At 43.4% G+C, this 27,853-nt stretch overlaps 2 protein-coding genes across 6 annotated transcripts; one reads left to right on the top strand and one right to left on the bottom strand.

The window, feature by feature from the left end:
- Nucleotides 1–290: 290 nt before the first annotated feature.
- LOC106743892 (leukocyte receptor cluster member 8 homolog) lies at nucleotides 291–9,552 on the top strand. Of its 4 annotated transcripts, none has more exons than XM_014618168.1 (6): nucleotides 291–439; nucleotides 602–731; nucleotides 1,851–2,239; nucleotides 2,799–4,024; nucleotides 4,628–4,961; nucleotides 5,852–7,546. In XM_014618168.1, the coding sequence occupies exons 2-6, from the start codon at nucleotides 667–669 to the stop codon at nucleotides 6,244–6,246; spliced, it is 2,409 nt and encodes an 802-aa protein (XP_014473654.1). In that variant the 5' UTR covers nucleotides 291–439; nucleotides 602–666; the 3' UTR covers nucleotides 6,247–7,546. The 4 variants fall into 4 exon arrangements, with proteins under 4 accessions (XP_014473654.1, XP_014473653.1, XP_014473650.1 ...); XM_014618167.1 differs by having other exon boundaries at nucleotides 291–511; XM_014618166.1 differs by lacking the exon at nucleotides 291–439 and adding an exon at nucleotides 7,614–9,552 and having other exon boundaries at nucleotides 595–731; nucleotides 5,852–6,059.
- A 140-nt stretch (nucleotides 9,553–9,692) lies between these two features.
- LOC106743894 (cAMP-dependent protein kinase type I regulatory subunit) lies at nucleotides 9,693–27,674 on the bottom strand. 2 transcript variants are annotated; one of them, XM_014618169.1, is made up of 5 exons: nucleotides 27,449–27,674; nucleotides 15,950–16,259; nucleotides 14,021–14,287; nucleotides 13,648–13,851; nucleotides 9,693–12,961 (listed from the first exon to the last, which is right to left on the bottom strand). In XM_014618169.1, the coding sequence occupies exons 1-5, from the start codon at nucleotides 27,611–27,613 to the stop codon at nucleotides 12,789–12,791; spliced, it is 1,119 nt and encodes a 372-aa protein (XP_014473655.1). In that variant the 5' UTR covers nucleotides 27,614–27,674; the 3' UTR covers nucleotides 9,693–12,788. The 2 variants fall into 2 exon arrangements, with proteins under 2 accessions (XP_014473655.1, XP_014473657.1); XM_014618171.1 differs by lacking the exon at nucleotides 27,449–27,674 and adding an exon at nucleotides 21,895–22,319.
- Between the last annotated feature and the right edge of the window lie 179 nt (nucleotides 27,675–27,853).

Here is a 27,853-nt window from a genome sequence, read left to right as displayed (position 1 = left end):
GATCATTTCATTAGCTATGGAGTATCTAAAGTTAAACTTAAGACAGTAATCTTCGGTATAAGATTCGACTATGAATATTGTACCGGCCTTAGTGTGATACTTAGTTTCGAACGCAGCTTAGGCCGATATTTTCGTTAGTTCTAGAGGCCTCCGCTACGAGCCTCCACTGAATGACAGGGATGCCATCGCATTACCAATGAGCGCTTTCCACTAAATTATCCCGAAGTAAAATGTAGCCAATGAAATGATCCTTCCTGGCGAGACATCCCTTATCCGTTGCTGACCCTGCATCCTGGCGCCTCCGTCTATATTCCATCGCAGTTCATTCGTGATGACGGTGTTCGACGGTGGTCGAGTCTTTTATTGCGTATCGTTAGACGCGTTATAGAGTGTATAGAAAACGTCGGTCGACAAAACGAGAGTGTAGAAAACGATATTTGTGAGTTTCGTTCCGTTGTTTTAGCTTACGTACACCCGTGAAAAAGGCACGCTCTCTACGGCCGTACCTGCGGTAATTCCGGCAGCGAAGTCGCGGACGACCCGCCAGTCGCGGGCGGCCATTTTGTAAGCGATTCTGATTTTTGATTCCACGCTATGGCAGAGGCCGAGGCGTTGTCGCAGAAAAAGCAGCAGCCGTTTCACCAGCAACAACTCGGAGCAGGCCCGATGGCGAACATGACGTGGCAATATGCGTCTCCGAACAACATGCACATGTTCCCTCCGTACGGCGGGTAAGTCCCGTTTCCGTTGTCCTGTCATCAGGCTCCTCCACCTTCGCATTCCTTCCCCCCCCCTCCCACTATATTTTTCTGGGACACAACCTGATTTCCGTGAAAGAATTACCCACTCAAGTAATCGATGTGTGTGTGCGAACACATCTCAATGAAATTTTGTTATCGGACCCGCATTCTCGATCCCTTAGTCAATAAGCTTCACGATTCATTCTTAGGTTACTCATCTATCTCACACAGCGGACGCCATTACACCGTCCGAGCGAGTCCACCATTTCGACATAAGGCACGAGGGCTCCATGTCGCTCGAAATTTGAGAGTTTGCGCTCGCCTCGCTGAGTTAGCGTCGTGAATTTTTTAACATGAACTCGCATCTTTCTACGATTGCGTCACAAATGAACCATGTCTATACCTTGTAATAATGTAGCTTCGTTGAGACATTAATTATCAGGTGTCAATCCCTTTTTTTTTTTTGGTCGAAGCATCTGAAGAACGCTCAGTCGTAAAAAAGTTGTCGCATCCTTTGTTTCGACGACTCTCAGAGTACATTGGCCATGTTCAGCGAAACCGTTTATTTCGCAATTTTTTGTTGGAAATTAAGCCGAGCCGAGATTGGATTATTCCTTTGAATTTAGGCGAATGATTCAATCTCGACGCAGAAGAGTTCCAAAAATTGTAAAAAAAAACGTTCTGCTAGATGCGACTATTCAGTTGAACATGTTCGAGCACAGTTCGTACTGAACAAATCTTAGAGATTAAAATTATATACATAGAATTAACTGAGTATGTTAGTCATCCCATAAGTAAATAGTAGAATGTCGAAATCTTTAGAGTTTTGTAAAAATATAATTGAAAAATTAGTGGTGAAATAGCGAAACATACTGAAACTTTAAATGGTAGAAATTTTTTTTATCAAGCCTGAATATTTCTTCTTTCTTTATCTGTAGTTGAGAACATGCAATTATATGTAGGACGGCCAATATATTCATCCATTGTAGAATAAACTTTAGAACTGTTCTTAAAACCAAAGTATACACATACAATTTTCGTCGTTATCGATATTTATGTAACACATATCAAAAAGTCCATAATTTTAACAATCTTCTGTTTTCTTTTCAGACACATGTATGGTCCTGGATATCAAGGTGTGCCACACCAAGGACAGATGTTTAATTATTATCACTCGATGATGCCAGGATATGGTCAGCCTTTTAATCCACAGCAAATGCAGCAGCAGCAACAACAGCAGCAGCAGCAGCAACAACAGCAGCAACAGCAGAGTAACAATCAAACAAAACAACAGTTGCATCAACAACCTCCCATACCTGGAACCCCGATAGCCCTAGATGACGATTCCGATCTTCCCCCGTTGCCACCCGGTCCACCGCCGGCAATTCAACCGACTCAGCAGCAGCAGAATAATCATCCACAGCAGTCGATGCCTTTCCAAGGAATCATGTACAACTCATTCCCCTATAACAATTGGAATATGCACAACGATACCTCTCGTGAGTACCATATTCTTTTACGATAAATGTAAATGTACAAAGATATTATTATGCGTTTATACCGTGGGACTTAAAATTGATTCAACCGAAGCAAATTGGATTAGTTTCGAAACAGTTGCCGTCGGTCTTTTGTTTCGACGGAACTGTTTCATCGTGGCAAATATCCCCCGCACTTGTTTGAAACAAAAAACTAACGACATTCTTAGAGCTTAAGCCAGCTTCACACGATATAAAGCGAATGTAGACGAACGTTGGCAATTATATCGATCACATATGTTGGGCGAATATAACATGCATAATACAACATACGTGATCGATATAATTGCCAACGTTTGCCTGAATTCGCCACATCATGTTTATATCGATCCGATTCGCCTCGGTCTACCTTATCGTATACACAATTTTCTCTGCTGCGAGAATTATTCGTTCAAATCTAAAGTTCTCTGATATTTTAGCGACACAAGCAAGGCTTACACACATTGTACACTTTTGTTTGTTAACGCATGTTATATGTAATTGATGTACATTCAACAAATGAATGCCCCTTTCTTCTCTTTAGAATACAACGGGCAGATACGTTTCAACTTGCCGAATAAGAAAACCGGCCTCGGGTACACGCCGTCCGGCAATAGTGGCGCCGCGAAGAAAAAGCGTAAGCGGAACAAAAATTTAGCAGCTCAATTCAACAATAGCTTTCAGGGAAACAACGCGACAAACGGATCTTTTATACCGATGCCTGTCGCGAAGCCGGCGGAACTGCCGCCTCTGCCGCCCGTGAAGTGCGAGGTGGTGGCGGCGCCACCGCCGCCTAGCGAGGAGCCGCCCGATAGCAAAGCACCGTCCAATACCACCGCTCCGACGGTACCCGCCAAAGTGACTCCCAGCGTCGGTAAACCGCCCGTCGCTACTCCTTCTGTAACAGTCGCCACTCCTAGCCCGGTCGGCGACTGGCCCGACAGTCTAAAAAACTACGTGAACCGATGTTACGAGAAGTGTAAGACGTCGTTTGACAAGGATCAGGTCGAGATCATATTGAAGGGCAAGATCACACGCGCTGCGAACGACGGCTCGCTCTGGGTGAAAGACTGGGACAAGGAACAACTGCCTCTTCTCCACAGCGAGAGTATGACTCTGCAGATCGCGAAGCCGCAGCTAAAGATGCCGACTCCTGTGGGGAGCCCATTGGTCCACTCACTAGTGAACGCACAGGGAGGCCTGCGCAAGCCCGGCCTTTCCATCTCGCTCGGGGCTCGGCTTGGCGCGCGTCTCTCTGTGACGCACAGCAGGCGGTCGAGGTCGCGGTCGAGATCTAGATCGAGGTCGAGGTCAAGATCCAAATCGAGGTCGCGATCCCGTTCGCGTTCTCGCTCACGTTCGCGCTCGCGCTCCAGGTCGACCCGTTCGCGAACACGTAGCCCGCCAGTTCGCCGGTACCGACGGAGCACGTCCTCCTCGTCGAATCTTAGCGATCGGGAACACGACTACAAGGCGTTGAAAATGAAAAAGTCCGCGCGCAGCAAGGCCAATCACGGCAGCAAGAAGACGAAGAAGACTAAGCAGGCTAAGTCACATTTCTATAGCGAGTTTGGTTTAACTACAGGCAACGCCGACGAGCTAGGCTCCAAGGAGAAGCTGCAGCAGCGCGCCGCCAGATTTAACAACGGCTCCTCCCGGACGATGAGCAGCAGTGTCATTAGAGACGATTCGGCGGACTTCGACTTCACTGGGCTCCACATCGTCGGCACGTGCAAGGATCTAGAGAAGCCTTACCTCCGTCTTACCTCGGTACGTGAGATTAGACCTCTAATAATGAGGTGGATTTTCAATGCATCCTAAAAAGTCGGGCTCGGACCCGACCCTATGCTCTCTTCACTTTTCATATAATCAAAATAAATAATAATATAAAACATTCCTTAAGGCTCTGGAATAGTCGCTGTGACTGTCCTTGTTTAATGACGTCAGAATATTCCGTAGCCTTAAGAAAAAGAAACAGCGTATACACGCTGTAAAATAAATGAAGCTATGGGTTCAATCTGATCCCACTTTACCGTAGAGAGTTACCTTGCTCTCTTCATCGAGATTTTATTTCGGGTTTGGTTTAATTTTAACGCGCAGACGGGAAGAAGAGCGTATTTTTTTGTTTTCAATTTTAAATGCGGAATTAGAAATTAGTAGTTTGGAATTTCGGATGCGATTAGAAATTGTAGATGTATCGTAGACATTTTTATGGATTCAGATGAAACTTCAGAATTTAAAAATTTTAGATGAAATTAGAAATTTGTAGCGTATTTTAGAAATGTGTGGACTTAGGTGAAATTATATGCTGAATTCATACATCAAGTGCTCACAGATTCTCTCTTGCTCATACGTCTCTTTAATTTTATGCAGGCTCCAGCTCCTTCTGCAGTTCGACCGGTAAGTGTACTTCAAAATTCTTTGGCCCATGTCAAGAAACGTTGGCTAGCCGAGCAGGACTACAGATACGCTTGCGATCAACTGAAATCCATCCGGCAAGATCTTACCGTCCAAGGTATTAGGGATGCATTTACGGTACACGTGTATGAAACACACGCCCGTGTAGCTTTAGAACGCGGCGATCACGAGGAATTCAATCAATGTCAAACGCAGCTGAAGATGCTGTATCAGGATGTCGGCGGCGAGAACCGATGCGAATTCGTCGCGTATCGAATACTCTACTACATCTTTACGAAGAATACTCAAGGTTAGTAGTGTGGAAGTTTGTAATTCAGATCTATCTCCTAGGCCAATATTCGATAGTTGATCCTCGAATAACAAGGTTCATGTAGTCACACATATTGTCGGATCCGACCAGTAGAAATATTCTGTAATTTCTTTCGACTCATTTTTCGATACTTTTTATTCTTACAATAAGTTAGAAAATATTTGAAAGCAAATAAAATAATATCGCAAAATATGTAAAATACCTGAAATATAACGTTTTAGAGGCGCATGCGCGGAGGTATTAGAATGAAAGTTCGATCGGATCCGACCTAATTTTGTTAGTCAAGGGTTAAGATCGTCTCAAGTTCATCTTTAGATACTGGACGGATCAATGTATCTAAAGATGAACTTAAGATGGTCTTAAATACAGGGTGTCCTAGAACCACTAAATGTCTTTAATAGATACTTTGGGATATTCCAAGACGAAAGTTCAAGTATGAAGATGGTGAGGCTGGAATAATTTTTAAATTATAAGCAATTAAAGTTAACTAATCATATGATTGGCTGGCGATGATAAGGATTCTGTCATGACCTAGCATAATCTATTGAAGAATCAACCATTGTCATATATTTAACGGAATCTTCAAATATTAAATCTAACATTGTTAACTAAAAATATACAATGCTTTTAAGTCTTGTTGCGGGAATACGTAAGACAATTTTGAGATCGTAAAGCATGAAAGTATCTAAGTTACTTCTGGCACTATATATATCTTTATAAAATATTTAATTAAAAATATTTAATGTTAAGGATATAACAGTAGTTCTGGAATACCCTGCATAAGATCTACGAATACCGGTCCTAGAATCCGACTATGCGACAGAGGAATCCTGAAATCTTTTTAATAACGACGATACTTTGAATTTCAGATTTAACAACAATTTTAGCAGCCCTGAAACCAGAGGATAAAGTCGACGAGTGCATACAGCACGCATTAAAAATACGCTCGGCGTGGTGGCTAGGCAATTTCCATGCTTTCTTCAAATTGTATAGGAAGGCACCGCGCATGTCCGCTTTCTTGATGGACTGGTTTGTCGCAAGGGAGCGAAAAGTGGCGTTGAAATTTATGATCAAATCGTACGTATTAAATTTCGCTTATCTATTAATACTTTCACAATTCTCTAAATATGTGCTTCAATTTGTTTCCCTTACTATGAACAGCTTTATTTCTTCTCAGAGTTGTACACTTTTTAAGATGATTGAACTTAGTTTCGTTTTAACCGTTAATTTTAATCCTCTCTTTTTTTTTCTTTATTCCGTTTGATCCGATTTTTGCGAACCGCATTCCTGACATTTTTCTCTCCTATTTCAAAATAATACTGTAAAAAGTGTACAATTTCTAACCTTTATTCCTAGCACGGAAATTGATTCTTTTCATTTGGGATGCATGGTTTGCTGTTTAAGAGAATTCTGGAGTCGTCCTGCTTACCGCAAATTTGTTAGTATTGTATTCGTTACTGATTGCACGAAATTAAATATCCTTTAGCACAATTATAATACATACGTTAATGTTGACGAGGACGATTAATTTTACTCGAAAACGAAAATGTTTTATAATTTGCTAACTTTTTTCGTTTTTCGAATAAAGTCAGTCGTTCTCGCCTATACATATTAACATATGTATTGTAATTGTGCCGAAGCATTTTTAATTTTGTGCAAATAACGAATATAGTACTAACAAATTTGCGATAAAACAAAACGACTCAAGGATCTTCTTAATGTTTGGCTCTCTCGGATAGTCATAATAGTTTTGTGACGTTATAGGTGAAATATGACATGCAGTTTCTTGTGGCATGTAGTTTTATTTTTTAATTTTCCCGAAAAAATATAATGGTTTGTAATCCCGAAACCTGTAAAATATGCATAAAACCGAAAAATTTTACCGATATGTCACGTAAAATCGTGAAACAATTCGAAAAATAATTCCTGAAATAATGGGTCATTTTTCAACCATGCTCAGCCGTAAAAACTGAGAAATGACCTGTTATTTTGGAAATTATTTTGCGCTTCTGCGTGATATCGGCCAGATGTCTCAGTTTTCTGCACATTTATATTTAAGTTTCAGGATTACGAAGCCATTATATGTCTTTTAGAGAAAACTCAAAAACTGCATGTCTCACCTATGACTATCACAAAACTAATATGGCTACTCGAGAGAGCCTTAATGATTTGAAATATTCCATCAAGAATTACGATTGACACAATTTCTTTGGCACCTTTGCGTTTACCTCACGAGAGAAAGTAAAAAAAAAAGTATTTTGTGAGTTGTATTTGATTACAATTTTTGTCGGAACGTAGAATCGAGAAAAGGTATTTCAAAATTGAATCGACGCTGTCTCACGCGTGATTAATCCAATTTTCTGTAGACATTTAGTCGAACGCAGTTCAATTGACCGCCAATGTTTTGAGCGCAAATGATGGATGTCCAATGGGGAAATTTGAGTCATGTGTTATAACTATGCAGATTTCTGTTACAGGACGTCGTAGCCGACAATTTTTCTATGATTGTTATATACTATTTCTTTCTGTTCTATATATATATATATGTACATGTACTTACCTCACATCACAATTGCTCATGCGTCTAACCATGCGGATTACCTAATCGTTTGCGTTTCTTCTGCTGTTTAGCTACAGGCAAAATTTGGCGGTTCATTTCGTCGTAGCGGAATTGGCCTTTGAGTCTTCGGACAAGTTTTATGAATTTGTCGGTGAGTTCGGCTTGGTTTACGCCGATCTCGCTCGACAGCTAATCGACTGCAAGGCGAGCAGTGCTAATCTAGTTGGTTGGTAGATGTCTGCGCCGCTCTACTCTTCTACCTTTCCCCCCGTGTGACGGAAGATTCACGTGTAACGCGAAAGAGAGAGAATGAGAGAGAGAAAACGAGAAAGGGAGTCGCATACTCGCAACACATGCTCACGTAAAGCCCAAAAAAAAAAGATAAAAAGAGGGGAAACCGAGAGAGCGCACTCCTCTTCGACGCAACATGCGCACGCGCTTTATGTGTATATGCATATGTTCTCCGACATACGTGGGCACCGTGTACGGCGCATATGCATATATATATGTGCCGCGCAGATGAACGTAGATATGTACTTCGTTTCCGCTGGTACGCGCGGCGTTTCCATCGATTTCTCTCGCTCCCGGAGACCTCACGCGTGCCGATTCCGCTTCGCAAACGATCGTCAAAGATCACGTCAACGTCCCATGGCGCGCACGTCTCTCCCATCGGCCGGGCGCCCGAATGTGTCGGAACTTCGGCTACAGTTCCGGCTGCGAATCCGATCAATTTGTACATAACACACACTCCTTCGTTTGGGCTCCTACACGCGTCTTGTACATAATCGCAAGAGGAGCAGGCGAATTTACTGCGTCAAGGGGGCTTCAGTTGTACAAAAAAAAGTAATAATATCAGGATGGACCGTTTCCGTTCATCCGGCGCTACCTCAGTGAAAAGAAAGGTCCCTCCCGAAACACGAGAGCGGGGAAGTACTCGGTACGATTGCGAGGATCGGATTTGCCAATGACGAAGCGCACGGTGCTCGAGGAGCGAGAAACACATTTCCCATTTCGTTCTTCTCGGCTCGACCACCGGGTCGTCGTTTTCGATTCTTTCCGGTCGCTCGTAGCGTCGCCAGCACGCACGCACGCTTTTACCGCCCAGGTGCATGCACGGTCGATTTTCCGAGTTTCTCTCGACCGTTTTTCACCCGGACCCAAGCAGTCTCGGATCCCCGGGCCGAGCTTCAAGAGATCAGAGGGAGGATTAAAAGACAAGGGGCGGCCTCTTCTCTTACGGAAGAGGAGCATGTTTCCAAGAGGACATTTCCGTTTCTACGCATTCGCACTCGAATTATGCGGGAAGGAGGAGATCCCGCGATGACTGCCCGTGATGATGCCGCTCGCACTCGTGGAAGGCGAAAGAATCGATAGGATCTTGGTCGGCATTGATAGGAATGAGTGGCCAAGTTTTTGGACGAAGTTCGAAGAAATCTGTTGGATTTTAGGGAGAAGCAGAAGGGGAAGAAGAGAGGGAGGAGGAAATGGGAACTTCGGCAAGATACCGTCGGCTCGTTTCGCGACACCGTCGACCCCCTCCCCTTGTGGACTTTTTAATTCAATTTCTACGTAGCGAGCAGGAGGCGTCGTGAGGGTCGACGGTAATCGCGGAAGACCGAGAATCGAGTGAATGGCCGTCGTTGTCGCGCGCCTCATGCGTGGTATACATGTCGTTATCGTCATCATCAATTCTCTCCCTACATTGCCGAGTGATCTATCGTACAATCTATTGGTTCGGTTCGCGAACAGTAAACTCCACTCGCGAGACGACGACGCTCTCGATGACGGAAAGTCGCTCGGTCTTTTTCCTCTTCTCGTTCCGATTTCTCGAGCGACCGAGAGAGAATGAAGGAGAGACGTCGTCGCTCTCGCTTCCGCCACGCGCCGTAGAACGCATGCATGATTCTACTGCGTGTGATCTTTACAGACTCGGCGGAACAGGGGAAGATCGATATTGTACAATACCTATTGGGATATAATATGTTGTGCATAATAAATTATTTAATTTTCTGACGTTGTACCATTTTTGTTGCGTCGTATTTTATATATATATATATATATGTATATATATATATATACACATATATATATATAGCGCACTCTTACAGGAGATATAGATTGCGACTCGTTTCTTCTTTTTTTCTTCTTTCCTTTTTTGGCTTCGTACCTCGCCACGACGATGCTACACACCGGTGTAATTAATTAAGTATATACGACGCTTTCGATCGATTGGTTTTTTCTCTACGTTTCGCATTTCATAAATCGCGACCGACGCGCGCTTGCGCACACCCGCCGCCATGCAATTTAATATACAGTTATAATTATATACCGATTCTCGCTGTATCGGTTGATAAAATAATTTAAATGTTAAATAATTTAACAATCCATGGTATATAACGTAGAACGTTTAAAGTATTTATATATATATATATATTTATATATATATTTATATAACAATAAACGAAAGCGTCACTTTCATCGTCGGTTCTCCCACCGTGTTAGACAATACTTAAGGCTCCTGGCTCGTCGCTACAGCCACATCGGGTCACGTCAGAAGCGGAAGATCAGAAGCGTGTGATTTTCTCTTGTAGCTCTTACACGTTGAAATAAACTAGCGTATTTTAATATGTCGATTATCTCCAAGCGCGTTCATTCAGATACATCGAAAATCCTTCTTCGATTCGCGAATTAACAGTTGTGTGAGTCTCAATCGGCTGCCGTAAAACATATCTTCGTATTCAAAATTTACGAAACGGTGCGAGTCGAATTGAGCTTCTTGGTAAAAACAAAACGAGTAATCTTCGATATACTTGATCGGCTTGTTCTGTCCCGGATAGTTCGTTCTGCGAAGCAAGACGATCTTTCGCTTCCGACGTTCTAGGAGCCTCGACGGCTTTCAAACGATTTAACGATGGACACGCACTTTTCCGAAAAATATGTATCGAAATCTAAAGAGCGGGACAATTTCCTCCTAAGAAATCACAATATTAAAATCCAAATATCGAGACTTGTGATGCCAATTTCACCGGAAACCCGGAACTGTCGCTGTGCAGTTGGCATCATCATATATATGCTGCATTATTCCTTAGATTGAAACTTTTCACCGTTACACAATTTTTCAGCTATGTTCGGAAATATCACACTGAGAATAGAGTGGCATTTAATTGGTCAATTAGTACAAAAAGAACTAAGATTTCTTTATTATAATTGGTCAATTAAATACCATTCTACCTTCAGCGTGCATTTCCGTGTCACACACACACACGTACGGTTGAAATTATTATAATTGGGATCATTATAACTCTACTAATTATAACTAAAGTTACTTCTGCGATGTTCAACCTCATGTATTGTATAAGACTGAAAATCGTATGATTCTCTGTATAAGAAACGGTATAGTATTTATGGCGCCAACTGTACAGCTGAGTGCATCTGGGTCTACTTATTTGAATACAATAAGAATGTAGATAAATTGGTAGATATTAATATAGCTGTGTATACACACAGTTGGCAGATTAAAGGTTGCAACACTTTCTCGAGGAAATTTTGCACAGTGTCTGCCATAAAGTTTGTCGACAACTTGTTAGAAGAAATAAAACAGAATCTGTCAAGAGAGTATGATGATAGATTGCAGAAACTGAGCAAGATCTGTCATTTTGTCTCCGTTTAAATGATGTATTTGAATGGAACATACTGCAGATCTTGATTGGTTGCTGCCGCCAATCTTCTGTCAAGTTATGTCAGCAGACTCTGTCGACAAAACACAAGCTTAAGACGGACACACAAAGTTATAAATCTGCCACGGTATTTTTATCGAATTTGCTGCCAATCTGCCGGCATATTAACATTTTGCTTATACTGGGTGTGTATATATATATATATTATTTTCGAAAAAATGATTCTTCCTTGAAACGATTGTACATTTAAAGGAAATTTATATTTTAGAGATATCATCTCGGATTTCGATATTATACATGACTGTTCGGGAAATCGCCCCAGTTTCCGAATTTCGAGATTGGACTTTTCGGGGCAATGCACGTCCACCGATTTAACATGACTCAATCTCGGGTCTAGTCTCCTCGCGCAATGACGCGATTGTTTTTACTTTCTTCGAGCCCGAGAGACTGCCGGACCGCGTCTCCGACGTTGGGTCGTAGTCTCGGTGTTCGAAACACCGTATCATCGGTAAATCATCAGTTTCACTCAAAGACCTCTACGATACACTCAGGACCTACACAACGTGCCATTAACCGGATTAACCCGTTAGCGCCCAGTGTTCTCGGGCGAAGAGAATGTCCCGACGAGTTCCTGAACCGGCTGGAACCCGTTCCCGTGACATTCTATTCGGCGTATGTCTGACGAGGTTCCCACTACGCGTACACCGCTCGGTATCGTTGGGTCGAGACATCTAAGCGGGAGTGGTCGTTGGAAAACTGCCTTCTCTCGATCGAGAGATCGAGAGATTCGGACGTTAACGGGTCGATAACTCGTCGTGCACGCGACGATCTCACACGTAGGAACGCGTTCGCGCGGAAGAGAGATCAACGTCGACGAGTTCGCGTGCACGAATCGGCGTCGAGTCGCGAACTACACAGTGCGTAAATAGCCTTACGGTATAATATTAACAGCGTCTCTCTAACGATACCGTGTCTCGTATGTATGTATGTGTGTGTGTATGTGTGTGTGTATGTATACTCTGCGTCACGTATGCCTTACAATATCCTAAATCGAGAGTTACGCGATTTTCAGCTTTATACACAAGCGCATAAGGTCGAAAATTGCACACGTAATTTTAGTTATAATGGTAACCTAGTAAACACCAACCGACAGTAACATTACATCAATATTATAATTTCTCACTCAGCAATGTAAATGTAAGATAGCATGCGTTGTATATAACAGTTACATTTTTGAGTGAGTAATTACAACATTGTTGTAATGTTGCTGTTGGTGTTTACTGGGAAGGCATATATGATACAGTGTTGTTCATTATATATGTGTGTGTATCCGTCCTCCATATGGTATGTTATGTACGTGTCGTGTACACATTACTGATAGCTGATGTAATACATTAATTCACTTAAATATTAATCAAATAAAAAAAGTGTTAACTATGTTAACGGCGAAAGAACGTAGCCCCCCGGTAGAAACGAAGTTGAGGATGATCGGCAGCGCTGACCGCGAAATGAGGGGACAGAGACCAGGTAGTTCGAGGAAAGGAAGGAGATGGGAGAGACAGAGTCCGCTTACACGGAGAGGGACACGAAGCTGTTATACTGGGTGATGTTGCGTTTCAGGATGTCGGCGCACGGACCTAAGACCCGCTCGAACCGTGCCCGGTCCAGTTTCACGCACTTTAACGGGCCCCTGGCCACCACGGTCGCTGCTCGGGGCCTGTCCAACAGCAGCGCTATTTCTCCTGTATCGAATAAAAGGAAAGATTCTCATTATATTAACCCGGCCTTTCCGTCCTAGTAGTCTTAGATATAAATAGAGAAACGCAACCAAGATTGTTTTGATTGGCTGTCATATCACACGATCGAGGCACCATTTTCTCTTAGCAACTGCGACTACGAGCGTACGATGTATCAGTAAGTTAAATTATTTTTGTTGCAACTTCAGTATATCATGACTCAAAAAATCCTTTTCTGATGTGCCGGGCTTAAAACGGCTATGTTCAGCGGAGAAAGAAATTCAATGAGTGCTTGGTGATCATCGTCCGTGACTAGAGTATTCTTTTAGATTTTTGATAGATTCAGGAGAATGTACCAATCAGAAAGAATAATCATTAAACGCTCACTACGCTATTTTCTCTACTGAACGCAGTTAATGAGAAATTACATATGGAAGGAGTATTCTTCCTTCTCTCACTTCTTCGAACAACATGTATGTCTAAAAGGCGTCTTTACGACGTCTTAGCATGTTTTAATATTACCTGAATTGTTACTCGCTTGCTCCAAGTATCACCATGCAAAGAAAATAGGCAGATTTTCAATATATTAAATTTACTTGTGCTTCTCGGTTTATATCCAGGACTCTACGTTTTGGATTCTGTGTAAGCTTCATTGCACATGTTAGTTAATATAAAGCGACTTAGTCTCTCACCGAAGTAGTCAGACGGCCCTAAACGGCCGACCTCCGCCGGCTCGTCTCCTTCTGAGCGTTGCTGAAGGACTACCGCGGTTCCCTCGACGATTATATAAAAATCCTCGCCCGGCTCGCCCTGTCGGACTATCGTCTCGCCGTCGTCGAACGCCACCGGCTCCAGAGCATCTGCCACTGTCAGTCTCTCCCATTTGTCCAAGGACTCTGCAAGAACGAGCGTCGAGCGTTAATGATGGTTCCCTCTTCGGCGTAGATATATTATATTTTATCTTTATGTAACATTCTTCGAAGTTTCAGGAGAAACGAGCGTGCTCTCGAAATTTCTTGGAGTAAAATTTCACTTAGAAGACTTCCGAGCGAAGAGCGGACTTACCCAAAATCGAGACCCTGGAGAGAAACTCCTCGTACATTTTCCTCTTCCTTATAGTGGAGCCCATGAGGATCCTGCGATAGGAATCCCTGTCTATGCCCCAGAGTTTCACGTCGGTCTTCGCTCTGACAGTCGCTGCGCGCGGTGTACCGTAAATTAACGCGAGCTCGCCGAAGCTCCCGCCCTCGCCAATGGTCGTCGCCAGTTCGCCGTTAACGAAGATCTCGACTTCACCTTGGTCAATCACATAGAAGTTGTCGCCCTCGTCGCCTGAAGGAACACGCCATTCGTTCAGAATCAACTTGTATGGCGATCGCGCGTAATTCAGATCCGAGATTAACATTTAAGCGGGAATAATTTTCCAGGGTTGCCACAGAAAACGAATTTTGAAATTCCACGACTTTTCCACGCTTTCGAGATGACAGTGGAGAATTTTCCATGAGCGATATGTAATCTTAAACTTTAACGTTTAGAAACAGGTATTGCAGGAAAGGCAGCTTATATTATTAGAAGCAATGCAAACTTAAAAATTTAGTAACATAATATAATCATGAATGCAAATTCAGGCCACAAAACAAAAATGAGTATTGGAAAAAAAGAATGCAGTTGTGATCATTTAAGGGAATTGAGGTCAATATTAAAAATTCCAGGTTTTTTACATCTTTTTTCCCTGACATTAAAAATTTCCTTGATTTTCCCCGGTTTTCCAGATCTGTGGTAATCCTGTTTTCGGAAAACCGCAATTTTAATCGTCAGGGCAAAAGATTCGGTCGTTAACGGATCAGCAATTCGATGAGGAATGCGTTCGCGCGGAACACGTGCCCGACGAGCGGAGTCTCCCAAGTCCAGACCTTTGCGGTCACCCGAGCTGAGTTTATCTCGACATCGCGTTTCATTCCAGTCGGCTCTATGTAAACCAACCTTTTATTTATTAAGGCTCCTGTTTCTCCTCGCCGCAGGCATCTTGATTAATGACGTCAGTAGCGAGGAAACTGATGCCGGAAATTCTTGCGGAAAATACATTGAGATAAAAGGATATGTCCATAAAATAATACTTGTAATCGATCGAGCGGATTAGTTAGAAAAATATTATGAAAACTCTTCTTTTACTTCAACAATCAATAAATAGCCGTAAAATTAACAATTTTTAAGTAATTTTGGACGCCCATAAAGCTTGGATCTTTTTGTTTTATACAAAAAGATGTACAGACTATTTATTGGTGACAAAATCTCAAAAATCACAATTTTATGGATTGGATCTTTCTTACATAACTATGGCCAATGAAATGATTTCGATCGGAATCAATTCCGAACGAGTACCCAGGAGCTTTAATAGCATATTCAATATAAATATATCACTATAAATGTTGCAGCAATTAAAATTGTATTAGTTAAATTAATTGCGTTAGTTAAAGTTGCATTGGTTAAATTGATTGCGTTAGGTAAAATTGTTGCACGCACCAAATATTGCAATATTGAAACGAACGCAAACTATTGCAAATGAGTCTTCACAGAAGATGTCGTAATCAAAGCAGGAGATATTTCACGGGGAAAAAAAAAGTACCGTTGAACCAACGGAATTTCCAACAACGCGCGTAATTGGAGTAAATATTCGTGACTCAACAGCAATATTATTGAAACTAATACTCGAGTTATTGAGAGAAATAATATACGATGTATTAAGGTTCAATAATAATGTTGTTAAATCCAGAAGATTCGCTCCAATTACGCGCGCCGCTGGAAATTCTGTTCGAATATAATTCGATTCGACGAGCATTTTCTTTCTGTGCGTAAACAAGAGTCCAGAGCGAATGGAATATCCATGGGTCGGTTGGGAAGACAAATCGGGAACAATTCGGATCGCAAAGAATTGGAAGAATTGGCGAATCGACCGAAGAGGTGATTTCGGTCGAGGTTGATCGCCGCGAGTACCTTGGCGGATGATCGCCTCGCCGGGCAAGAACGTAACGGGGAACATCGCGTCGAATATGTCGGAGCGCTCGTTCTCGTCCAGGTGCGCGAACAACACGTTCTTGGCGATGGCCTTGCTCAAGGCAGCCATGGTCTTGTAATCCTTCGGCACGACCTTCTTGACGTAGCTGGTCGCGTCCTCCTCGGAGACCGGCTCCGCTGATATGCCGCCACGTCGCCGCGGTACCTGCGGACCCTGCTGCCCTGCGGGCATGTCCTCCGTGTCCTCAGGACTCGTGGCGATCTGCTGCTTGGCATCGTGAGCTTGTTCCTGCACATGAAAACAAGCATACCTTAGTCCTTTGCGAACCTTTGCGACTAACTCCTGTTGCCTTGGTCCGAATCGACAATAGGTGTAGCGTGCTCTGAGCAAAAATAAAATGTAATTTCTGACAAAAAGCATTTCTCGCGCTGTCAAAAATTGTGACAACTTAAATCTTTGGAATTGCGACGCGGCAGTGCTGGAAACTTTTTCTTGCTTGAAATTACGTTACAATTTAGGTGTTTATACTTAGAGCAAAAGGCTAAAAACTTACTATATGCTGAGAGAAAAAATACCTAAGATATAAAATATTAAATAAATATTAAATATATAATACAATAAAAAATATAAATATAAAAGTAATAAAATGTATAATATAATAAAAAATACTATGTAAAATAAAGAATGTTTTTTTCGAGGGGTACTAACATATTTATTTATATTAAAACATATATTTTTGAATTGAGAAAAGATTTTTTTCAAACGAGAAAATATATATTTTCTTAAATCTGTAATTTTCCCACGGGAGCAATTATTTGTTCTGCTTAAATGGAATAATTCAGATTTAAATATATTATTAGTAAACATTGAATAAATATTTTTTTATCCTTTTAGATACTTTTACTCTCGGTATACTTATTGTAGATCCGAACTTATTTCTCTTGTTACATTCCTCCTTATTCCCGACTCGACTAGACCTCGTTCTCATCGCGCTCGTTCCAATGTAAATATAACAAATACCTACACGGAAGATCTACGCGGAAAAGAAGAACGAGGAAACGATATGCGTCGTAAATACAACGAATAGTTTCTGGAAGCATCGTAAAAAATCCAATAAAGGCTGGAGACGAGTCAGCAGCCGACCGAGTAGCTTAATCTACAAGACACATTATGTAATAGATTTAGACTCGACCATATATATACAGGGTGTCTCAAAGCGGAGAATAACAAACAAACGTTATCGGGTGCATCATGTATTATTATTACTCGGTTCCATATCGAAATGGCACGAACCACAGCGATCGTAAAGCGTCACGAGACTCTATTCGCGTTGCGATCGCAGTCGTTACATTCGGCACGTATTAGTCTAATTAATCCAATTCAAGCAGGCTCTAATCAGTCTGAAAGCTCGTCCCCATCGTGCAGACTTCGAAACACTAGCTCGGCGAGGAGAGAAAGAGCGGTGATTTCTAATCGACATCGAGCGACTCCCCAAATCGGCGATACTTCCACGAGAATCGGCTATCGATTCGGTGTGCATGCCGGTAAATTATGCAAAACTCCATCTCGGCTGCGCGGAGCGCATAACAAAGCGGCACATTCGCCGTAATCGCGCGGTTCTAAGTCCGGATTTACAATAGATGTGGCAAGCTTTTTGCTTTAAGCACTAAATTACATAATTTCTGGTAAAAAGCGTTTCGAATGCCACAGAGACGTTGCACTTCTCGAGATTCAAACATTATTACGACTTTCGGCAGTTCGGGGAACACATTTTGTCGGAAATTACATTTCCCATCGACCGGAGTAAAAAGCTAAAAGCTTGCCGCAGCTACCGCGGATTCGGACTTAATAATCGTCCCGGGAGAGCGCGCGCGCGCGCACGACACTTTTAACAGCCGCGTTATTTCGCGTTCGACCGCGTCGTCTCCCGAATTCACCTCCCGTTTCCAACGGGATGTATTTTTAGTCGCGCGGGCGCGCGTTCGCCGAAAAATTAATTGCGGAGAGTTATCGCCATCACGCGTGTGTGACGTCGCTACGTCACGAGAATCAGAGCGTCGCATGTACGGGACGCGTGGTGCTGCGAACGTGTTAAGGTCACCGCGTTGCTCCATACACCAAACACGCATACACGCACGCGCGCGCAAGGGCTTACTCCAGTTTCGTCGTCGAGCGTGGGTCGCAGTTGTTCAACGGAAAAAAAGCACACACAGAGGAGGCGCAAAAATTAATAATACATTAAGCACGGGCGCGCGGCGGCGAGTTTCGAAAACTCCGGCGCGCCTGGTGGCGCTTAGCATGAAATTACCGTGAAAATAATAAATTATATAGGTCCTTGGTGGATAAAAGCTCACACCGTGGCTCAAGCGAGCGATGCACGTCGCGTCGGGGCGAGAGGTGAGCGAATAATGCCATAGGTCAGTTTTCACGCACGAACGCGCCGTTCTTCTCCTCGTGGTGGTGGCGGCGGCGACGACGACGACACCGTCGTCGCCGGACGTGGTGCACGTCGCGCTGCTCGACGAACATCATACGCGGATCGCCGCGGCTCGCATTTCCCCCTTTTAATCGGCCCGCGATGCATATGCTAATGCGCTCGTCGCGTGCCGTCATCGCGAATATCGGACTGCAAATTGAGGGAGAAAGGAAGATGGAAAAAAGAGAAACCCCCTTTCCCGCCACCCCACCCCTCCTTCCGGTCGAATAAAGGCCGAATTTTCGAGGACGATTTGGGCGGGGAGATCCCCGTTGCTCGTGGCGAAACTCGATTCTCCTTCGGATGTTTTCGTCCGTGAACGTGATCCCGAGCGATGAATGATGTTTGTTTAATGAATTATGATCGATGAACGATGGATGTCTGTGCTTTTGACGTTCGAACGAAAAATGGCTCGAAAATTTGCTCACGGGGGAAAAAGCCGTTGAATCAATAAAATTTCCAACTGTAGCGTAATTGGGGCAAATCTTCTTGATTAATGGCGAATATTATTAAAACTACTGTGTTACATATTGTTCTAATAATTAAAGTAATAGTTTTAATGACATTGCTATTGAATCAAAATTTATTCCAATTATGCGTGCAGTTGGAAAATCCTAATGATTCTACGGCATTTTTTTCTTTCCATATACACTGAGAAAAAAATGTGTGATATTTACGACTATAATCACGTGGTAAAGGAATTATATTGGCTGGTATTCATAGTTGGATTTTATATTTAAGATCATCTTACGTTTATCTTTAGGTGGGCTGTACATTGGAGAGAAAAGTTTTACCGTTCAAACAATATTTATTTGATCTAAGTAAAGTGGTTATTTTAATACTCCTTGGCAAATATTTACTAGAAATATAATTAACTATATATACAATGTGATATTTCCTCCGTATATGTCAATATTTAGTTGTGTTGTGTTAAAATGTGTTAAAACAGTTGCAACAAGTTTAATTCATGATATTATAAGAATATAAAAATTTATTTTTAAAAATATTGACTCCTCCCCCCTCCCCCGAACAGAAAAATCTAAATTTAAAACCATTAGGTTTCTTCAATGAAAAAGAAGTATTACATAATTCTAGTAAATATTGTCTTAAATTTAGAATCATTTAATACTTAATTTATTCAGTAATTTATTTACAAATTAACATATTATTATGTTCTCTCAACTAAATATTTATAAACTATTATACTGTAAACTATTAAAGTATACTTAAGTTGATAAAAATATTACTTGATATTACCATTTTTTTTCTATGTCTAGTCGTTTCATTGATTACAACGCGTCTAAAGATAAACTTGAGATGATCTTAAGTCTTCAATCTGACGATGAATACCGACCATAGTCAGGGGAGCTATTTTTGTGTAGCAAGTGTTAATAGTTTTAACGATAATAATCTTGTATGCATATTGCTGCTACCACAACCAAGAAACTCATTTAGTTGATTCAAACAAAATTGTTTGCATATAGGCAAACGAATGTTTTGGTTGTGAAAACCAAACGTTTGGTTTTCTGAAATGAAAATGAAAAAGGTTTGGTTTAAAGAACCAAATTTTTGTTCTGACAACCAAAACATTTGTTTGCCCATATCTAAACAAGAATTTTGTTTGAATCAACTAAGTGGATTTCTCAGTATACCTTCTTGTTAGAACAACAATACGATGTAATTGGCACCGAAAATGACAATAATTTTCACGAGATTCAACATTTTTTTTCTCTCTCAGTGTATCCGCACATTTTTCATTACAATTTGGAACGCCCTGTATACAAGACGTCGTGCTAGATTCCAGTCAAAGTCGACAGAATCAACGAAGACGTGCGCTCTTATACAATCTCTAGTCAATGATGATATACAGCCACCGGCTGCGACCTATAAGAGCTTCACGCACACGTGCTTACATACACACAAACACACACACATACATGCGCACGTGTCCACACATCCTTGAATACACTTGTGACAGAGAAGAAGAGATATCTTATGTATCGCTTGTGAATCCTCATCTCGGCGCGAGTGTCGTTCAAGGAGACTTCTCTTTTAATGCGCAACACGCGCACCGTCGTAATATCGTCGAAATACCATCGAAAAAGGTGCGTTTTAATAAATTTCTACTTTCAGCCTTGCAGGCAAACGATTCGGAACTCGAACTCTTATATTGCGACGGAGGACCGCGGTGACTCCCCGAATCATACGCGCTGTCTGTTCGACGAACGTTTTACGAGCACATCGATTTCTCTCTCTCTCTCTCTCTCTTTCTCTCTCTTTCTCATTCCAAAGTGCTTTCCGTAATTCTTGCTCTTCTCTTCCCGCGATTCTCTGTTCGAAGAGAACCGAGCATAAAAGGACTGTAAATAGCGCGTATTTATTTCGTTCTCCCGGAAAATCACTTCTTGCGGGAAACAATTTTGTACGCCGCGGGGAGTGATGTGAGGAAAGCGTGTATGTTTCTATTCGCGAGGCGCGCGATACGAAAATACCGAGCGTCTTACCTAATCTCTCGTGTATGACTGAAAATAACTTCGCCTGACATTTTTCACATCTGCGATCTTTTTCCGTCAGGTCCTCGTCCCTAGAAGAGCGTACGCGAGACGCGATCTCCGCGGGCTATCCCGCGGCGCGAGATCGCAAATACTTCTTGGCACAAAATAACAAGAGATTCCGTTGGACGAAATCCATGCCAGAAAATCGAAAGGAAGAGAGGAGAGCGAAGTGCCTCGAAGTACGAGAAATTCGACGACCGAGCCACCGGATGGATCATCGGATTCATCGTGAGATCAGAGAGATTCTTCATAATAAAAAATGCTGTGTTAAATTTAACACATTTCACGTAATCTCACACAAATGTTTGCGTTAATTTAATAGAAAGTGAATGTGCTGAAAAATAACACAAATATCATGCCAAGAATTAACACAAAATTAAAATATCCATGACACGTTAATCGACATTGAAGTATGAAATGTGTTATTTTAACACTTACAAGTGTTATTTATAAACTCAAAAATATCGAATACCGACTCAACACAAAATATATCGAGATAACATAAACACAGTATATTAAATGAACACGATGTGTTAAAAATTTAACACAAGAACTTTAACAAGGACCGACTTCAACACAAGTTTACACCAAGTCTTTTTTACCGTGTGAAAAATCCGCGTTTCTCGCGAGGTGGAATTATCGGCGACGATTTTTCCGCGAGAAATCGCGAAAAATTCACCAAGGGGATCGCGCGAGCGCGTTACTCCCCGCGACGCAATTCTCGCGGTTTCGCCGGAGTTCTCGTGAAACGATCCGTCCGCGAAGTTGCTCGCGCCACGTGATCGAATTAAAGCACCGAACTCCCCACTGACGATTAATACGATCCATCGTCCGGGATCGATGGAAGTTCGCGCGCGAAATAACTCGCACGACGCTCGCTCTTGTCTCATACCTCGTTCATCCTTCCTCCTCGATCCTCCTCGATCTTCGCGTCCTCTCACTACCGTCCGCTTCCCCACGGCTTCTGCTTTTCGCGAGGCGTTAACCAACACCTGAGAAGCGGCCGCTTTTCGCGGCGGCGTGTCGTAGGTCGGCGATCTCGCGAGTCCTCGGACGCGACTCACGGAGAAGAAGATCGTCGTCGTCGCGATCCCGCGTCCTCGTCGGCTCGTTTCCGCGGCCTCCTTCTCCTTCTCCCACCCCGTTTCGCGATTTTACAAGACTTCAGACGGAATCCAATTAGAAGTCGCAGGCGATCTAACGCGAGCGCGCGATTCCGCCGTCGGCGCGACAGCGTCGGTACACTCACTGCTGCTCGCGTCCGCTCGTACCGCCGCCGCTGCCGCCACCGCCTCCGCCGCCTCCGGGCTCGGCGCCGTGCGGATGGATGGATGTCCCGAGATGTTGTCTCGCGGTCGTGGTCGGTAAGTAAGGTCTTCCGCTCGCGTTAACGCGCGCCGACGATCGATTCGCGACCACGGAATTTTTCTTCCCAGGGCCCTTCGGCTCTACACTAATTGCGAGATCCGCAACGTAGACCGCGCGGAGGACAATAAGCCGGGCGTCAACTTGATATTGTTGCTCGTTGGAGCTCGCGAACGGAGAGAGATCCAATTAAGGAGAGAATTGAGAGTCGCGATATTAAGATTCAAAATCCTGCTTCACCTTTCTTTAAATTAAAACTGACACATGCGGCCGTCCTTCACAGCTGAACTGGCTGCACTAGTTCAAGAAATTTACATACATTGAGGCATATAAAGCGTACGTGTAAAATTCTCACTCGCTTCAGTGTGCGATTTTGTACAATGTTGCCTTGACGCAATCGTCGAGCTACAAGATCTGCGACGCTGGACCACTGTCGAAGCGAAGCATCGATCCGCGGTGACGGCACTTTTCAAGGTTCCACGGCTCGTAAAACTACGAAGTGGGTGGTTACGTAGACCTCGTGGAAGACGATACCCTCGGGTACCAATCTGGTACCGCTGCTCGCCATCGATGGAGAAATTCGATTAAAGGGAAAATTGAGTTACTGAAAGAGTTGCAATATTAAGATTCAAAATCTCTCTCCTCTTTCTCGCAATTAAACTAACGCTGTGTTTTTCCACGCAAAAAAAAAAGAATTAGCTTCCACAGTTAAAAATTAGCTGTCCATATGATACAACTGAAATTTAATTAATTTAGCTAGTTTTTCGTCCCTGTACCGAGTTTTCAGCCGTCACAGCTGAAAACCAGGTCTGGTAACTAAATTCCAGTTGTATCATACGGACAGCTAATTCCTTTTTTGCCGTGCAGGTGTTGCGGTTCTGCACGATGCGCAATCCCGGCGCAATCGCCGAACAATAAATTTACAAAACCCGCCAGGCCACGTCGGAAGGCAGCATCGATTTAAATGTCCTATTTCGAGTGTGTGTCACATCGTGCAGCGTCGAGAGTCCGAGTGTTGGCGTTATCAAATCAAGCTCAGGATATTACGGTGATAGCTTCAGGCGCCGAAATGCCAGCGTTATTCCACCGTGACAATACCGACCCGACAGAGGAAAATCGACGTCGAAGCAGCAGGAAGAGCGGCGACGACGACGACGGCTGGATTCATTCGGTCGCGGCCTTCCACATTTTTGTGGACTGCGCTTTTAACACGCGGCCACTCGGTCTCGTATTCGCTCTCTTTCTCTCCTCTTTCCTCCTTCTTTCTCTCTCCCTCTTTCTCGGCTAAGGTTGCGCCTCGTTATATTTCGAGCGTGCTCTATGTTTAGATCAGCTGCCCCTATATATCGCGCTCTCTTTCTCGCTCTTTGCCACACATACACGCACAATTCCGAACCCTCTCTCAACCGTCTTCTGTGTCGTTCTCTCCTCATTCTCAGGTGCGTGTTCTCCTTCTTTCGCGCTCCCTTCTTCAAGACCAACGAGACGAAGGGCGGTCTCCGGTAAAAAAATTCATGCGGTTATTTCTGCGGTGAACATTTTTACGGAACGACGCGCCATTATCATATGAATTTTCAACGACACAACGTCTCTCCCGACGAGGTCGATCCTCCGCTCATCGAGACACGGTTTCTGCGTTCTCTCGTCTTCCGAGCGACGAAATCTCATCCTCTGATTTCGCTTGAACGGATTTCTAATTCGAGCTCCCGTTGCCGAAGATGCGTCGCGTTGCACATCGTTTACGTTCATTCCTCACGTGCGCTGCTCCCCCTCCCCTTCTCCCCCGCGATCCTATTTTTATATTTCGCATATTCTCGATTTCTACATTTCGCATTCGCGTCTCGATCGCTTGCTTGCCTCGTCTCGTATCGCGGATATTATTCCCCTCCGTAGGCAGCGTATCCTCGCTGTTTGCGTTCAAGCAGAGATTTCTATTCCGGAATAGATCTCTCGTATTGTCTTCGTCTAACGTATAGCCGCCACCCCCGTCGCGCCCGCTCCTCCGTCTTTCTCTCCTCCGCGGCTGTTTTTGTCGTGTACACCGCACAAGCACGAAAGGCAAACACGCGACCTGACGACGATCCGCGCGTCCCACCTCCGCGCGTTTCCATTCCGCTCGACGGCGCCGTCAACGCGCGACACTGCACTGCGTTGCACCGCGCTGCACTGTCACGCTGACGCGCGTGCGGCTGCGATAACAGAAACGCCCGTTGGGGAAGCAACCCTAAATCTCGTCCCGCATTATACGAATGATGACCATCACTCCTGACCGAGGACGAGATAGGGGATGAGCGTGTTTTTCTATGAGGAAGAAACTAGGGCGGAAAGAAAAAGAAAGAAAGAAAAGGAACTGAAATTCAGCAATCTGCATTTTTCTTCTGACGTAAAGGTCACACAGGATGCGGCAATAACTATCACCACTTTGAGTACCTTCGGAAAATAACAATTGTTATTATTGTTGTTATTATATTATATAATTTTTATAAATGTTATATTTTATAATTGTTATTATTATATCATATATAATTAGTTTTGAAGAATCGACAAATTTTTTTATCTTTCCGCGGATTTTTTCGGTTTCCTTCCCAAGGGTAGAAAAATTCGTTTAGAAAAATTCAAATTCAATTCAGTTCGGTTGGAGCCTGCCATATTTACTTTTTTTTCCGGAAGAAAGATAATTTCATGTACATGGCATAAAATATTAATATTATTATTAATAAATACTAATAAATTGCAACTTTTTGCAAAAACTAATTTTTGCAAAAAAAATTGTTTTCTGGTTTTTCCAGCGATTAAAAAATTGGTTTTCGGAAACTATAATTTACTAAGATATTATATATTTATGTTTAATATTTTGTACAATTATATTACTTACTTTAATTATTAATAAATAAATAAATAATTATATTGTATTAACAATATGTTATTAACGACTAGATGAAAGTGAAAAGGTTTCGTTCAAAGCGTTCAATGCGATTTCTGTTAGATACATTTTATACTTTCATATTTCGAAGATACTCAATTTGGTGATAGTCATGGTCTCACCCCGTCTAGAATCATCTCTCATACCCTGTATCGAATAGACTTGCGATCGTAGTGCTGGATTCGGCGACATCGCGTGTTTCCAGCCGTCGACGGTCGCTTTACGTCAGCGGTGTGTCAAGCGTCACTTATTTTTGGCGGCCGTTTCTTCCCCGCGAGCGCGCCCGCGTCAATTTTCGTCGTTCGTTGTGTAGGGAGTCTTCGATTTCCGCGTGCATACACATGGGTCGCGAATTCGTATGGGTGTGGTGACGATGGCGGTGGTGGTGGTGATGGCTCGAGGGTGGCCTCGCACGATGCGGCGCAGTGTATTGCTCGTGCACGAATTGCCGCGATAATTAACCGCCGTACGTTAAATGGGAAAGGTAACAACGGCAGCGAAAGGTCTCGGGGAACCACGGGAGCCGAATCAAAAGCTTTCGCGGCATCAACCTTCCAACGGAGGCAACAGTTCGGGAAATGCCATTGGGCTTGATTGATAGCGCGATCATCCTGTCCGCGAACCATCGGCTGTGTCACGAATGCATCCGAAACGTTTTGCGCGTCATCAAGCGCGTTAATTAGGAGGAAAACTGTTTTTTAGAGATCCACGAAATAATAATAATGATAGGATATTCAATCACGTAAATAGGATGAGTGGTAAAGGGCAAGTAAGAGCGGACATGCTCTGATCCTGGTGCGCACATATATGTGTTAATTTGTGATATTGATCACAAATTAAAAATTTAGTACTGTAATCTTTATCATATAGTAAACAACAATCAAAAAGAAACTTGATGTTGGAGGTTTTCGTAACTTATAATTTATTATTCAGGTGGTGAAATTAATATATAAGAACGTAATTTTGCTCGACAAATACGAAATTTATAACCGACCTCCTTCATGCGCCACTGAAAATGCAACGCTGAGTCTCGTGACATTCTTAAGAGAAAAATAAAAATGCTCGTATCCTAATGATCGAATGGTCTTGAAAAAAAATGCAAAATACGGCTTGTATACGAGTGTGGTGACAGCACGTAACAAACGTGTTGATTTCAAACTTTCATGAGTCGTTACGAGCAGTAACATATGTAAAAAGACATTTCGAGAGGGAGTAAGAGGAAAAGAGGAAAAGAGAATAGCAATTAAATCTCCATAGTACCATTTAAACCTCCCTTATCGCTGTCTTTATCAAATATGTCGGTACATTAGGTAGCAGAAGAACCGTACGAGCAAACGACAATGATGGCAGCACCGGCTGTGTACGTATACATTGTAAATTACAGCATTATCGCTGGTCGTTAAATCGGTGCCGTTTTTGATACGTCGATCCTGCCGTGATGCAGCGATGGCATTTTTTACGGAATATCGACTCGCGGTACTGAAAAAATCCAACCCCTTCTCAAGGCCTATGCTCGTCGCTCGTCGCGATTGTTATCTGCGACGTCGGGAGATAACACATTCTCTCTCTCTCTCTCTCTCTTTCTCTCCTCGAGTTACATTGTTTACCGGAGCACGAGATGCAGTCGCGATAACGCGAGACATTCTTGCGGAATGTATTCAACCAGCAAATTTCACGGTGCAAAACGCGAGATAAGGTAACACATGCCGCAACATGCACATGTACAGAAGATTGCACATACACACACACATATACTTATATACACACATATACATATATCACTGTAACCGTATCGCGACGCGTTTTTCTCAAGTAGCTGTAGATGCGAAATCAGGACAAATTCAAGAGAGACATGCATGATACGAGAGCTTCGAAAGAAGAGAGACAACCTCGGACGTCCGGTCGTCCTGGCAGAAGAGAAGCTCTCGCGGAGCGTCACGTCGTCGAGTATCGACGCGAATCAGTCGGCCGACGATAACGCTAACGCGAGCCCTACATCATCGTCCTGGCGATCTCATCGCGAGAGATCGGCGAGACGCGACCACCGGGTCCACCGAGACGGCGAGAATCTCGGTTCTTCGGTCAGGTTAATTGGATGCGATCGCAGCAAGAGAGAGAGAGAGAGAGAGAGAGTTGGCGTGAGATTTCGCGCACTCACCCTTTCCAGCTTCTGGAAGTACTCCCGGAGGAAGGAGATCGGGTTCTCGGGCCGGCCCACACACAGTTGCACTATACAGTCTTTCAGGACTTGTTGAATATTGTGTCTTTGCACGTATTCCTCGCACTCGCGTAAGCTCTGCTCCTCCTCGAGATTCGCCGCCATATTGATGATGCACGGCGCGCCGCTTTATCGGCGATACGTGTGTACGGCCGCCGCGGCTCTCTACGACGCAGCGCGACCCTGGCTGGTTGGCTGACTTGGTTGGTCGGTTGGCTGGCTCGCTCGCTCGCTCCTCCGCTCGAGCGCGCGATCTCTCTCGGGAAACGGCGGGTCCAGTGAGATTTTGATATCGCCGCGGGGATTTAGTGCGGAATACGCAACGATCGTCGGGGCTGCTTCGCG

This window comes from Dinoponera quadriceps, unplaced genomic scaffold (assembly GCF_001313825.1).
Source record: "Dinoponera quadriceps isolate SergipeBrazil2010 unplaced genomic scaffold, ASM131382v1 scaffold1070, whole genome shotgun sequence".
NCBI classification, from domain to species: domain Eukaryota; kingdom Metazoa; phylum Arthropoda; class Insecta; order Hymenoptera; family Formicidae; genus Dinoponera; species Dinoponera quadriceps.
The sequence above is the reverse complement of the archived record's forward strand: the minus strand, read 5'-3'. Positions and strand labels throughout refer to the sequence as shown.

Coding starts and splice junctions, on each gene's coding strand:
- LOC106743892 (XM_014618164.1), top strand. CDS start 595: ATGGCAGAGGCCGAGGCGTTGTCGCAGAAAAAGCAGCAGCCGTTTCAC. Junction 4,025..4,627: donor CTTACCTCCGTCTTACCTCG/GTACGTGAGATT, acceptor AATTTTATGCAG/GCTCCAGCTCCTTCTGCAGT. Junction 4,962..5,851: donor CTTTACGAAGAATACTCAAG/GTTAGTAGTGTG, acceptor TTTGAATTTCAG/ATTTAACAACAATTTTAGCA.
- LOC106743894 (XM_014618169.1), bottom strand. CDS start 27,613: ATGGCGGCGAATCTCGAGGAGGAGCAGAGCTTACGCGAGTGCGAGGAA. Junction 14,288..15,949: donor CGAGGCGATCATCCGCCAAG/GTACTCGCGGCG, acceptor GTGTTCCTTCAG/GCGACGAGGGCGACAACTTC. Junction 13,852..14,020: donor CTCCAGGGTCTCGATTTTGG/GTAAGTCCGCTC, acceptor TCGTTCTTGCAG/AGTCCTTGGACAAATGGGAG.